General features: G+C 41.2%; 1 protein-coding gene across 1 annotated transcript in view; it reads right to left on the bottom strand.

Annotated features, from left to right (window-relative positions):
* ADAMTS12 (ADAM metallopeptidase with thrombospondin type 1 motif 12) overlaps positions 1 to 13140 on the bottom strand; it is a 319574-nt gene that overhangs the window by 74238 nt on the left and 232196 nt on the right. Inside the window, exons 15-16 of the mRNA XM_030567717.1 lie at positions 7040 to 7284; positions 5524 to 5665 (exon numbers count right to left, since the gene is read on the bottom strand). Of these exons, the coding sequence (XP_030423577.1) occupies positions 5524 to 5665; positions 7040 to 7284 (387 nt within the window). The remainder of the gene's footprint in view (positions 1 to 5523; positions 5666 to 7039; positions 7285 to 13140) is intronic.

Here is a 13140-nt window from a genome sequence, read left to right as displayed (position 1 = left end):
ATTTATTTGGGCATAAGCTTTTGTGGGTAAAAAATCCACTTCTAATTTTTTACCCACAAAAGCTTATGCCCAAGTAAATCTGTTAGTCTTTAAGGTGCCACCGGACTCCTCGTTGTTTTTGTAGATACAGACTAACACGGCTCCCCCCTGATACTAGTATTAATGTTCATCTTTGCTGCCTTAATATACTTGACTTCACTCTAAATTTGTTACAAGATTTTTTGTTTGTTCCTTTAATATCAAAATCTCATGGAATGCAATTAATAACCAAACATTATCTGCCAGCACTCACAAAAATATAAAACTTAGAAATGGAAAAGGCCAATGTCCTCTTAGCAATCCCCTTGCAGGTACAAGTTTGTCCCCCCACTACTTTATGTAGTCTAGTTATACATGACTCAGGCAGTGGAATTCCTACCACATCGCTCGGACTTTTCTGCCATCTAATAGATCTTATTGAAATCAACAAATCCAAATACAAACTTCTTCAAAGACCATTACAAGCAGGGAGATCGGATGTCCTGATTTTATATAGACAGTCCCGATTTTTGGAGCTTTTTCTTATATAGGCACCTATTACCCCCACCCCCGTCCCAATTTTTCACACTAGCTATCTGGTCAACCTCATTACAAATCTACTGAAAAATCAACTGACTTTTTACCATTCATAACATTCTTCTCCAAAAACGTATTTTGTGTTTCAAAGAAAAGACCTGAAGCCTCTGTTTTGCAGAAATGCCCTTGTGATCTTCACTCTTTTATGCTCACTTTCACTTACCACTGCCTTCACATCATTAATCTGTTTAAGATGATATTCCTTAAGCTTTACTTTTATGATCAAAGACATTTCTGCACCTGTTGTTGGAATCATCTTATGTTTCTTATTCTACTTTCTAGAACAAACAATTTTTGTCTGATTTATAATTCTATACTGAACTGCAATAACACTTTGATTTTTTTAAGTTACCATTATGTAGAAAGAATTAAACAGATACAAGTTCTACAAAATGATTTCACATTAGCTGATTACTGAGAAATGTTGGGGAAACATTGATTCCTATTTGTGCAGTACAAAACTGAAGTAAAAAAAAATTACTTAAATGTGTTAAAAAAACAATCAGTTATGGTAATACAAAAAAATCCCTGTTTAGCTTTAATAGCCTCCATTGGTGGTACACAGGATCACTACAAGTGCTAACAATTGCTCCAGTGGAAAACACTGTAAAAATGCACTTTCCAGATCAGCTTGTAGAAAAGGATGAAATTCATGCTAGATGTTATAAAAACTCATTTGCTGCCCCCTAAGCAATTTTAATAGATTTTAAGGTGACAATGGACCATTGTCATAATCTAGCCTGACCTCCTATATAACAGAGACTAAACAACCTCACCTCAATTTGGCTCTTCGATAATTAGAATGCTGTTATGATAACATCCTTGGAATTTCTAAATATAATAGATGGCAATTTCCTGATAGTACAACAGTCCAAGGGAAGTGCTAGGAGTCTGATTGCTTGAGTCATTTATAACTAGAGTACATAATCTAGGAAGGAACAAACTTGCAGCAGCCAAGTGACATCAGCATTTTTCATTTCTACTTGTTATGGTTTTCTGAGGGCAGTGTGATAATTATTGGCTTCTTTAATTACATTCCAACACAGGGAAATTCTATATTAACCCTCCTCTTAATACATTAAGAGGAACTGATCACAGACAGGACTGGTGCTACCATTAAGGCAAACTAGGCACTTGCCTAGGGCACTAAGATTTGGGGGAGCCAAAAAGTGGTGCCCCCAATTTTTTTTACAGCATTCCTGGGCTGGGCTGCCGGCAGCGCATTGACACGTGCGGCTCAGACTCCCTCTCCCAGCGCAGCGGCCGCTCCATGCAATTATTATCACTGCCGGTAGGGGCACCGGCGGCTGGGCAGAGTTCCACTTCACTCACGTGGCAAAAGCCCGGCGATGGGCGCGAAAGCAGGGTTTCGGCTCAGCCTCCACAAGAGGTGAAAGTAAGGTGATAAGGTCTGGTATGGCGAACCAGCAAGAGCCAGTATGCTGTGCTGGACCGAACCAGCTTCTGCAGCTGGGATTAAAAGGGCTCTGGGCTCTCCGCAGCGGCAGGGAGCTCCAAGTCCTTTAAATCCCACCCACAGCTCCAGCGGCTGGGCTGGGGCCAGGATTTAAAAGGATCGGCGCTCCCCGCCGCTGCGGAGAGCCCAGAGACCTTTAAATCCCGCCCACAGCTTCGGCGGCTGGGCTGGGGCTGGGATTCAAAGGGCTCGGAGCTTCCCACCACTGCGGGGAGCCCAGAGCCCTTTAAATTCCACCCGCAGCTTTGGCGGCCGGGATGGGGCCGGGATTTAAAGGGCCCGGAGCTCTGTGGCAGGCTCTGCCCTGGGCCCTTTAATTTGCCTGTGAGCCCCGGGGGCTCCCAGCCACCTCTGCAGCTGGAAGCCCCAGGTTGATTTAAATGTATACATGTATAATGTATGTGATTTATTTTGGGGGTGGGGGGTGCAAGGTGGAACTTTCACCTAGGGCACAAAATATCCTTGCACTGGCCTTGATCACAGACCTAAAAATTAATGGTAGCTTAGGTACAAGTGATCATGATTTGATCACATTTGTGAAGTGCTGTAGAATAAAGTCTAAATCAGTGTGCATTTGTGTGTGTGTGTGTGCGTGTGTGCGTGCTAGAGATAATAGAGATAAATAATGTACTTAGACTTCTGTAAGGCATTTGATTTGGTACTGCATGATACTTTGATTAAAACACTAGAATGATACAAAATTAACATGATGGCACACATTACATGGATTAAAAACTGGCTAAATGATAGATCTCAAACTGTAATTGTAAACAGGGAATCATCATTCAGCTAGTGTGTTTCTAGTGAAGTCCTGCAGCGATCAGTACTTGGCCCTATGCTATTTAACATTATTATCAATGACTTGGAAGAAAAAATAAAATCACTGATAAAGATTGGGGGAGTGATATATAATGGAGATGACACATCAATGATATAGAGCAATCTGACCCTTGGTAAGCCGCATGTAATGCATTTGATATAGCCAAGTGTAAAGCTATACATCTATAGGCAAAGAATGTGGGACATACTTACAAGGTGTAGGACTTTGGGGGTGGGTCATAATCAGCTGAACATGAGCTCCTAGTGCAGTGCCGTGGTCAAATGGGCTAATGTGATCCTGAGATGTATAAATGGGGGAATAGGCAGGAGTAGGAAGATTATATTATCTCTGTATTTGGCACAGAAGCATGTGGTGGTCAGAAGAAATGCTATAAAGACACACAAAGCTTATCTTAAGAAAATTGATGTGGACATTGCAAGCTGGGAAAAGCAAGCCACCAACCCACGGCTGCCCAGAGGGGGCGGCAAGTGGGGCAATTTTCCCCAGGCCCCATGAGAGTTTTTCGGGGCTCCTGGAGTGGGGTCCTTCACTCACTCTGGGGGCCCGGAAAACTCTTGTGGGGACCAGGTCCCTGGAGCTTCTTCTGCTCTGGGTCCTCAGCGGCAATTCAGCGGCTGGGGGTCCTTCCACTCCGGGACCCACTGCCGAAGTGCCCTGAAGACCCGTGGCAGGGGGTTCTTCCACCCTGGGACCTGCTGCCGAAGTCCCAGTCTTTGGCAGCACTTCGGCAACGGGTCCCGGAGTGGAAGGACCCCCCCCCACCGAACTACCCCTGAAGCAGGGGCCCCCCACTGCCGAAGACCCCAGGCCCCCTGTATCCTCTGGGCACCCCTGCACCAACCTACCCCAGTGGCGCCATATCCTTCATCAGGCAGTGGCCCGCTTCAAGGAGAAGCGCCTTGTCTTCGGGTACATCCACACTACCCACTGAATTGGCGGGTAGCAATCAATCTATTGGGGATCGATTTATCACGTCTCGTCTAGACGTGACAAATCAATCCCCGAACATGCTCCCGTCGACTCTGGAACTCCACCAGGGCGAGAGGCGGAAACAAAGTTGACGGGAGAGCTGCGGCCATCAATCCTGCGCCGTGAGGACAGGAGGTAAGTTGATCTAAGATACGTTGACTTCAGCTACGCTATTCTCGTAGCTGAAGTTGCGTATCTTAGATCAATCCCCTCCAGTTTAGGCCAGGCCTTCAAAGCTGAAAAGAGAGAGAGGAGGAAGGAAAAAGAAATAACTTTCTCCCAGCAGTCCGCTGGCCTGACACAAAACGTCTGTACCTACTGCAGGTGGATGTGCAGTTCCAGGATCGGACTTCTGAGTCATCTCAGGACTCATATGTAAATCAATGGTAGAGATCATCCTAGAATTGAAGGATTGCCAATCAACCAATTTGGCACTGATGCATCCAATGCTGGAATACTGTGTCCAGTTCTGGTGCTCACAATTCAAGAAGGTTGTTGGTATATTGGAGAGGGTTCAGAGAAGTGCCAAGAGAATGACTAAAGGATTAGAAAACATACCTTGTAGTGACAGACTCAAACTAAACAGATCGAGGTCCTTAACATAAAGGTTAAGGGGTGACTGGATCACAGTTTCTAAGTACCTACATTGGGAAAAAAATTGATAATGGGCTCTTCAGTCTAGCAGACATAGGACTAACAAGACTGAATGGCTGAAAGTTGAAACTAGAGAAATTCAGACTGGAAATAAGGTGCAACATTGATTGCCCTCATTGTTAAACTCATTTTTTCAGCTAGGTTTGTAGAAGAGGATGAAATTCAGACTAGATATTATCAAATCCCATTTGCTGTCCCCTTAAGCAATTTTAACAAAGAGTTTTGTTGGATTATCCATCACTGGCAATTTTTAAAATCAGCATTAGATGTAGATATGGTCTAGTTCAAAAGGAATTATTTCAGGGAAGTTCTATTGTCTGTGTTATACATAGGCTTGGAAAGATTATAATTGTATCGGTAAACACTGATTTCACTGTACACACAAAAACCTACAAAAAAGTGTTTCCGTTGATGATAATTGAAATCCACAGATAGACAAAATAAGAAAATGCTACTTGTGAACTTATTACAGTCCCATCTGAATGTATATAAAACATGCAATGAATACTGCATAAAACATATTTACAGCTCTGCTAAAACAGCCATCTTATAGATTCATAGATTCCAGGACTGGAAGGAACCTCGAGAGGTCATCGAGTCCAGTCCCCTGCCCTCATGGCAGGACCAAATACTGTCTAGACCATAAATCTTTATAAATCTTTAACTTTTTGAATCTCAGGTATATCGTCATTATATACCTAATGTGTGACACTCCCCCACAAACCAGTAATTTCCCACAACTGTGAAAATTAACTTTATACAAATGGAGGGTGGGGGGATGCTTAAACACATCAATATCTGTCAAGATTATTTAAAAAAAATAAGTCAAATTCTGCCAAACCTAGTGGTGCAAGAGGTCAGACTAGATAATCACAGTGGTCCCTTCTTGCTTCATAATCTATTAATTTATAATAAGATCAGATGACAGTGAATGAAAAGGATAATAAAAAAACCCATGTTTTTTAACCTCTTCCACATGTTACACTGCAATCCGTCCAGCCTCCATATTGCCAAAAATATTCTGGGTCCCCTACTTCATTCTCAAGGTTTCCGTCTTTATGTACAGTGTATTCATACTTTATTCCGGGGTTATTTTCCTGAAAGAGTAGCTAAAAAAAATAATAAAAAAGATGTGATTAAATTATGTACTTGTCTGTGATTATAACACATTGGCCCAAATCTTCAAGAGTAGAGTCCATAGTGTCTGCAGATATTTACAGGCACCCAACCTGGGAACATATGACTCTTGAAGTGTGCCTGCCCTTGAGAATATCAACTCCTCATTTGTGCACAGATATGGGGAGGGAGTAGGTACATTTCAATGTGGGGTGCACTAAAGCAAGCAAATACTTTTGCAAGCATACCTGTGAAAATTTGGGCCAGAGTATATGGTATCCTATCAATTACAAGACAAGGCTATGCAAAATAACCAGATGGAGATAATTGACAATAGACATTTTATTAACATCTATATTTATATGCAAATTTTATAAATGATAATGTCACAACCATATAACACCTGTTCCTTCCAGTAGCTCAGCAGACAGCAGCATATTTATCAAAACATTGCTTTAACATTGTTTCCTAAATGTCTCCTTAAAGAAAGAGGAAAATTCTTAGCAGAAACAGGCAGTGAGCAAGTCAAACAAATTGTTCATTTACTTTTGGCAGATAACAGAGGTGGGGAAGGAGCTAATCCACAAAATGGTTTACTCTCACCCAACCAGGCAACACTGAACACTGACAGAAATCTTATTTCCCTGCTCTAAGTCCCCTAATCTACACGCTGAACATGGATCATCCACTAAACCCACTTGGGCACATCCTTCCCATACATTCCAGGGGTGGGAGTGGGGCACTAGTAGGTCCTATTGCTTCCTCCCTTCTTTTTCTCTGGGTCTTATGTTTAATACATATCTCTGGCATACTAAGTAAACAGGAAAAAGGCAAGTATCAGAGGGGTAGCCGTGTTAGTCGAGATCTGTAAAAAGCAACAAAGACTCTGTGTCACTTTTTACAGGAAAAAGGCAGGATTCAGAGAGACAGACAGCAAAAGGGAAACTACAAGTACCTTCCCCAAAGTAAATATTAGTTTGATATATTTAAAGCTAGACTGGATAAATCGGCTGAAGATCTATCGTAGGGAGCACTTTTATTTAGTGGGCATTGAATGATTAAATAGGTCTTTCCCTCTCTGGGTTTTTGGCCCCAGTTCATCAAGTACTCAAGCATATAAGTAATTTTAAGTAGAGTAAACGAGAGTACTCATGTTCTTAAAGGTAGGCACATGCTTAAGTAATTCTATTGAATCATGGCCTTCAGTTGTATGACTACATTCAAAGCCAAACCAAGGTAATGAAAGAATTTTTGTTGGAATATTAATAGAGTGAGTGAGTTATTTTTTTCTGCCCTGTTTTCAAAGCTCCAGATCATTCTGCTTCCAGACAGAGTTATTAGCTTCTGCTGCCGACCCTTTACTGTACCTGTATCCATACTGACTCATTGGTGGGCCCAGATGCTGTCAGATTTTCAAGATCTCCTTTTCTCTCATAATGAAATGTTGTTCCTGCCACTTTGTATGCTCCATTCCACTGAATAATAAATCCCCCATTTAGGTAATACTTTTTTGGGTCTTCACTCCGCACTGCAAGGAAATTTCCTGCTTCTGCCACTTCTACTACTCTTATGCCCCTTGCTCCTTTTGGAATCAGTCCAATGTCAACATAGCCTACGGAGACAAGACAGGTTCATTTAAATGATTATTGTTACAACAGAAAGTGATTATACATTTCTTACCTTTTTAAAATACAAACATCAGCCACACTTGTAAATATGTAAGGTGAGCACACTATCATACAGTTTAACTTTCAGTAACTCCTTTTAAATCTAATTAACAGTGCCTTTCAATGCAAAGTCTTCCAGGATTGCAAGAATCAATTAGAGGACAGGAATACGCTTATTATTTAGGCTATTAGAAGACATATCAAGATTCATTCTTCTCTGAGGTACTACACCAGAGTAAATCTAGAGGAACTCCATTGAGGATGGAATAGGTGGCAACATCTACCATATACACTGTGACATGTGAAAAGGGTCACTGTATATTTCCGAGAAGAAAATCTGTGGCAGTTGCATTAAGTCATGATGCCTCCTATGGGGAAGGATATTTGAAACTTGCAGGAAATGTTATCAGCTGTCACTGTAGGAAAGGAGGGATACAGGGCTTTGGGCACTAGCCTGGGACTTGTGAGATCTGGATTCAAGTCCCTGTTTTACCACAAACTTCTTGTGTGACCCTGTGAAAGTCATTTAGCCTCTCTGTCCCTTAGCTCTCAATCTGTCAAACAGGGGCAACAACACTTTGCTGCCTCACAGGGGTGCTGTGAGGGTAAATCGATGAAAGACTGAGACACTCAGATACTGCAGTGACAGAGGCCAAATAGAGGGCTGTGTTTTCAGTCACCAACAGAAAGTCCAGATTTTACCAACAGGACTCAAAATTGAGTGTGGTCATGTGCTGAAATAAGGCAAGTTTTTACTGGTAAAACTTCCCAGAGTAGACCAGGATTTAGAATTAAAATCTGCTTGCCTTACTCACACAAATAGTCTTAATGGCCTCGATAGGTCTACTCATGTGAGTTAGGCAAGCAGGATTTGGCTCTAAGCCATACTGAGCAATCTTTAATATCTATCTTGGGTGCTTATCTGACACCCATTACTATGGTATCGGAGCACCTCAGTCTCTAATGTATTTATCCTCACAACACCACTGTGAAGTATGGAAGTGCTACACAGTAAGTTTGGATTCAAGCTTCTTTAGAATAACGTTTGTTAAAATTAGTGTTAAAAACACAAATTTAACAAAAATCGGTTAAGCAAAACTCAGAGACAATTATTTTGGCATGGCCCCTTCTACTGTAGCTCAAAAACTTGGTTGGTTTTAAAATGTACTGGGACAGTTTGATAATATATTTTTGCATTCTGGTCTTTGTATTATGTTTATTTTCTTTTGACCAGCTGAATTATCTTCTGATTTCCCAGATGCCTGCACTAATTGCCAATGAATATTGTGCTGCTTTTGAAAGCAAAGCTAATCAGCTGCAGGTTGTTCAATTGTTCCCCTTTAAGATGCCATGAGCTGTTTTCACGTAGTTGTCCAGGTTACACAGCTTAGGGCATGCAGCTCAGTCTGATCAGGATCTGGAGATCTGAGACTCACCATCACAGTCAAAATGTCAGAGCCATCTAGCCCACACATTGGAGTATTAATACTGATGGCATTATAAAACCTCTTTGAACTGAGCAACTCACTGAGGCTATTAACCTCCCCCCTACACACTCTTTTTGAAAAGTTAAATGTATATACTCATAACCACTGAAGGGAATGGAAATGTCATAATTAGGGTATGAAGAAATGTATGCAATAACTAAATGTATGTTAAGAACCTAATCCTGCAGCTCTTGTGAAGCCCAAACTCCCACTGGAGTCTGAAGTCTTGAATGACCTTTCATAATAGAGAGACAAGGTGGGTGAGATAATACCTTTTATTGCACCAATTTCTGTTGGTGAGAGAGACAAGCTTTCGAGCTACACTGAACCCTTCTCTGTGCACGAAGAGCTTCTTGTAAGCTCAAAAGCTTGTCTCCCTCACCAATGGAAGTTGGTCCAATAAAAGATATTACCTTACTCCCCTTGTCTCTCTAATATCCTGGGACAGACATGGATACAATAATACAATATTTTCATATTGGTGTAATTCAGGAGTAACACCACTGAAGTAAATAGTCCCACCACCGTAAATGAGAATAGAAGTAGGCCCATTGACATCTACTTCTTATACCAGTCAGTCACCTCACTGTTATCCTACCCACCCTCCGGTTTGTCTGTTGCCACCTGCTCTCTCACGTTTGGACCAGTATAAAGAAGTGGCCATTTGCAAAATCCAGCTCAATTTTTAGAAATGTGTCCTTCCTACATTTTGGAGGTGTACTGTGGTCAAGATTTGGGTCCATCACGTAATAATACACTATTGTATCTGCTAATGTACCGCCTGCATGGGTAGAAAAAAGTACATGCAGTAATACACTGCATATTAAAAGGTAATTAATAAAATAAGTGTTAGCAGTAGGAATTCAGCTCAAGATGGCATTTCAATCATGAGAAGCTTTTTGGGATGTGAGGAATCGAAAGCATTTTTCAGGTGAAATTGAATTCCTTGCACTACAGTCCATATGAAAGACTCAACTGATTATTTAAAGCGAATATGAAGCTCTTCACGGCATGATTCAATAGGTGCACACCTGGTCTCTTGGTAGATTTGAAGACGTGGAAAATGTACTCCTTCAGCAGCATAAATGAAAGAATTATCTCAGAAGCCCAGCTGGACTTGTCTTTGAATGACCCATTTAGATACAAACTATATTAATGTTTCTTTTCTATCACTCTGTTCCATTGAAAGCAGAATAACATCTTCAAACTTACTTTTGGAACAGATGGCAGCATGTACACCTGGCTTTTGACCCAGTTTTGTTAAATATGCTGAATGACAAGCTAAAGGTCTTTAGACTTTACATGTGCTGTTTAATTATCAGCCCTATATAATTTCTTACTATAAAAGAACTATACTTACTATAGAACTCTCAAAGCAGACATAATCTTTAGGCAAACAAAGACGTGGAGAGCACTGGAAATTCAAGTAATTATTTCCCTGTTTTTTTTTAATTACAGTGCAGTATCAATGCTAGCCTTACACAATCTTAGAAAATTAGACAACACATTCACTATCTTTCTTTCATTCTTTCTGCAGCAGTGTCACTCAGTTTCTGCACATAAAATATGGCTCCCCGTTGTGGGGCCTTAGATACCCCATTGGGTTCTGCTAAGTTCTTTGGGTTTCGCTGCTTCTTCATTGGGAGGAGAGGAAAAGTGGTGCTTGCTTGCTCATGGTAACAAATTGAGCAGATCTTCATAAAATAATCCTCCCTCTCCTTTTTTACGTGCAACTGTTCGCACTGGGTTTCTGAACTAGCACTCTCTGAGATCAATGAGGCAGTTCACACCTCTCAGAGCTGTTGTTTAGATTCTGCAGGCGGAATCTTGGCTTCGGTTACCTCAAAAACATGAAGCAAGTATATCTCAACAACCATAACAGGGAGAGACTTACATTAAAAAAGAAGTAATCTTAGGCTGTGTCTACACTAGAGACCTTACAGTGGCACAGCTGTACTGATGCAGCTGTGCCACAGTAAGATCTCCCATGTAGCCACTCTATGCTGAAAGGACAGAGCTCTCCTGTTGACATAATTATACCACCTCTAACGAGTGGCAATAGCCATGTTGGCAGGAGAGCATCTCCCGTCAATGCAGCGCTGTCCACACCAGTGCTTCTGTCGGTTTAACTTATGTCACTCAAGGGCGTGTTTTTTCACACCCCTGAGTGACATAAGTTAAACTGACAAAACTGCTAGTGTAGACATAGCCTAATATTCTGGAAAATATGGTGGCTGCATAGAATAGGTGCCAGCCTTTTACCAGCAGGCACCACTGAATCGGAGCCCCGATTCTAGCTGTCATTTATACAGTCAGTATAATTTCTCTTTCCCTATTTTGTTTATTTGTTAGTTAACTTTTAAAACATAATGATTTAGGTGCCACATCTATACACAGGAGCCTACAACATTTGATAATTTAGTCAGTCAACACCTGAATGATTTTTTTATTTGTATAACCTTTTTGGTTAATGTATTTGACCTGCCTACTTAACATAATAAACCAATGGGTGACAGGGCATGGATCATTTGATGATAACTTGTCTCTTCATTCCCTTTGGGGCACCGGCCATTGACCACTGTCAGAGGACAGGATACTGGGCTTGATGGACCAGTATGGCCATTCTTATGTTCTTCTGAATAACTATTGTGTTTCTTAACAACAAAATACTAAACTGACTGTGTCTCCGGTTTACGAGGTAGTAACTGATTGTTATACATACTGATATAAACAAACTTGGAGGCCAAGTCAGAGTCAGTTTGCCCATCTAATTTATTACATTGCCACAACTCTCCTGAATTAGTTAATTAGTTCTCTCGGGAACTCTGAAGTGCCGCAGCACACCACAGCCCACAGTGTGAATAAACCACACTACTGTCTATCAGAACATGGCAGGTCAAACAAAAAATGGTACGTCCCTGAATTTAGGACATGTCCATCCCCCAAATAAATAAATAAAAACCTTTCCCTGCTTGAGGTTTTATTTCAATTCCATAAAAAAGGCAATCAAAAGTGTGCATGGTGTCTCAGAAGTTGGTTCAGAACTCAGCACTACAAACATAAAACCTGTCAAAAGGAAGCACGCTTGCTTGCCTCACAGTAATACCTTCCTCTTGTATATTGTTTTTCCATCAGGAGATCTCAATACAAAGGTCAGTAACATTTATCACCTGTTACAAAGGTGCAGAGAGGTGAAGTGACTTGCTCAAGGTCTCACCCTGGAGGCCAGTGGCAAGCCAGGAATAAAACCCACATTTTCAGAGTCACCGCCTAGTGCACTATCCACTAGACCACACTGCACTCAGAACAGACGCACAAAAATCACAATGACCCTGACAGAATGCTTGCGCCCAGCTTTCATGAAAAGTTCTTAGACGTGCAAAAATTGTGCAGACCACCTGTTGTCTGCAAAGGTAAGTCAACCCCAGTGAAAGCTGATCTGAACACCTTTGAGGTTTGAGCAAAAAGTTTCAGACACCTCTAACATAGAATCCTTCACTTCTAGGTCTCTGGATCAAAACCAGCCCTGGTCAGTAATAACCAAAAGCCTGGGGTGGGATTTTCAAAAGTGCTCAGGACTGATCCAACCCTGCTCCCATTTAAACCAATAGGAGTTTTATCTTTGACTTCAATAGGAGCAGGGTTAGGTCCAAACTAAGTGCTTTTACAAATTCCACCCCTATTTTCCATTTGACAGCTGCTTGGTGGACCAATGTGAAATGAGCTGGTGATCTCAGTCCAGTTTCTAGTGATGTTTGTAAATAAATTACTAATTGATGATCTTACTTCATAATAATACACTTTTGGTGTATTATTCTCAGATGAGGGCAAGGAATTAAAAGAGGTCAGGAAGTGAACTATCCTCTCACTTCTGAGGGTGATTACTCCTTGCCAGGTCACGGTCTAAGTATCTGATAGGAGTGGTATAGAGAAGCTGTCTTTATTGATACTCAGGCTGTAGTTAATCAGAGACTTTGCAGGCCACTCTATTTCAGAAGCACTACATTCTTTTAATAATATTTGCAATATCTTTTAATAATAAATAGCAAAGTAGGTTAACAAAAATAAAACCACTAACAAAAGTTTGTGTGTTCAGAGTGAAATCTGCTGTACTTCTATCTAGTGCTCAAGTAGGGTGACCAGATGTCCCGATTTTATAGGGACAGTACAGATTTTTGGGTCTTTTTCTTATATTGGCTCCTATTACTCCCCACCCCGTCCTGATTTTTCACACTTGCTGTCTGATCACCCTCTGCTCATCTATGTTTTGGAAACTATCAGATTCATAGGACTTTTTCAGCAGAAGTAAATGCA

Source organism: Gopherus evgoodei, chromosome 6 (assembly GCF_007399415.2).
Source record: "Gopherus evgoodei ecotype Sinaloan lineage chromosome 6, rGopEvg1_v1.p, whole genome shotgun sequence".
Lineage (NCBI taxonomy): Eukaryota > Metazoa > Chordata > Testudines > Testudinidae > Gopherus > Gopherus evgoodei.
This window is presented reverse-complemented; position numbering and strand designations above follow the sequence as displayed.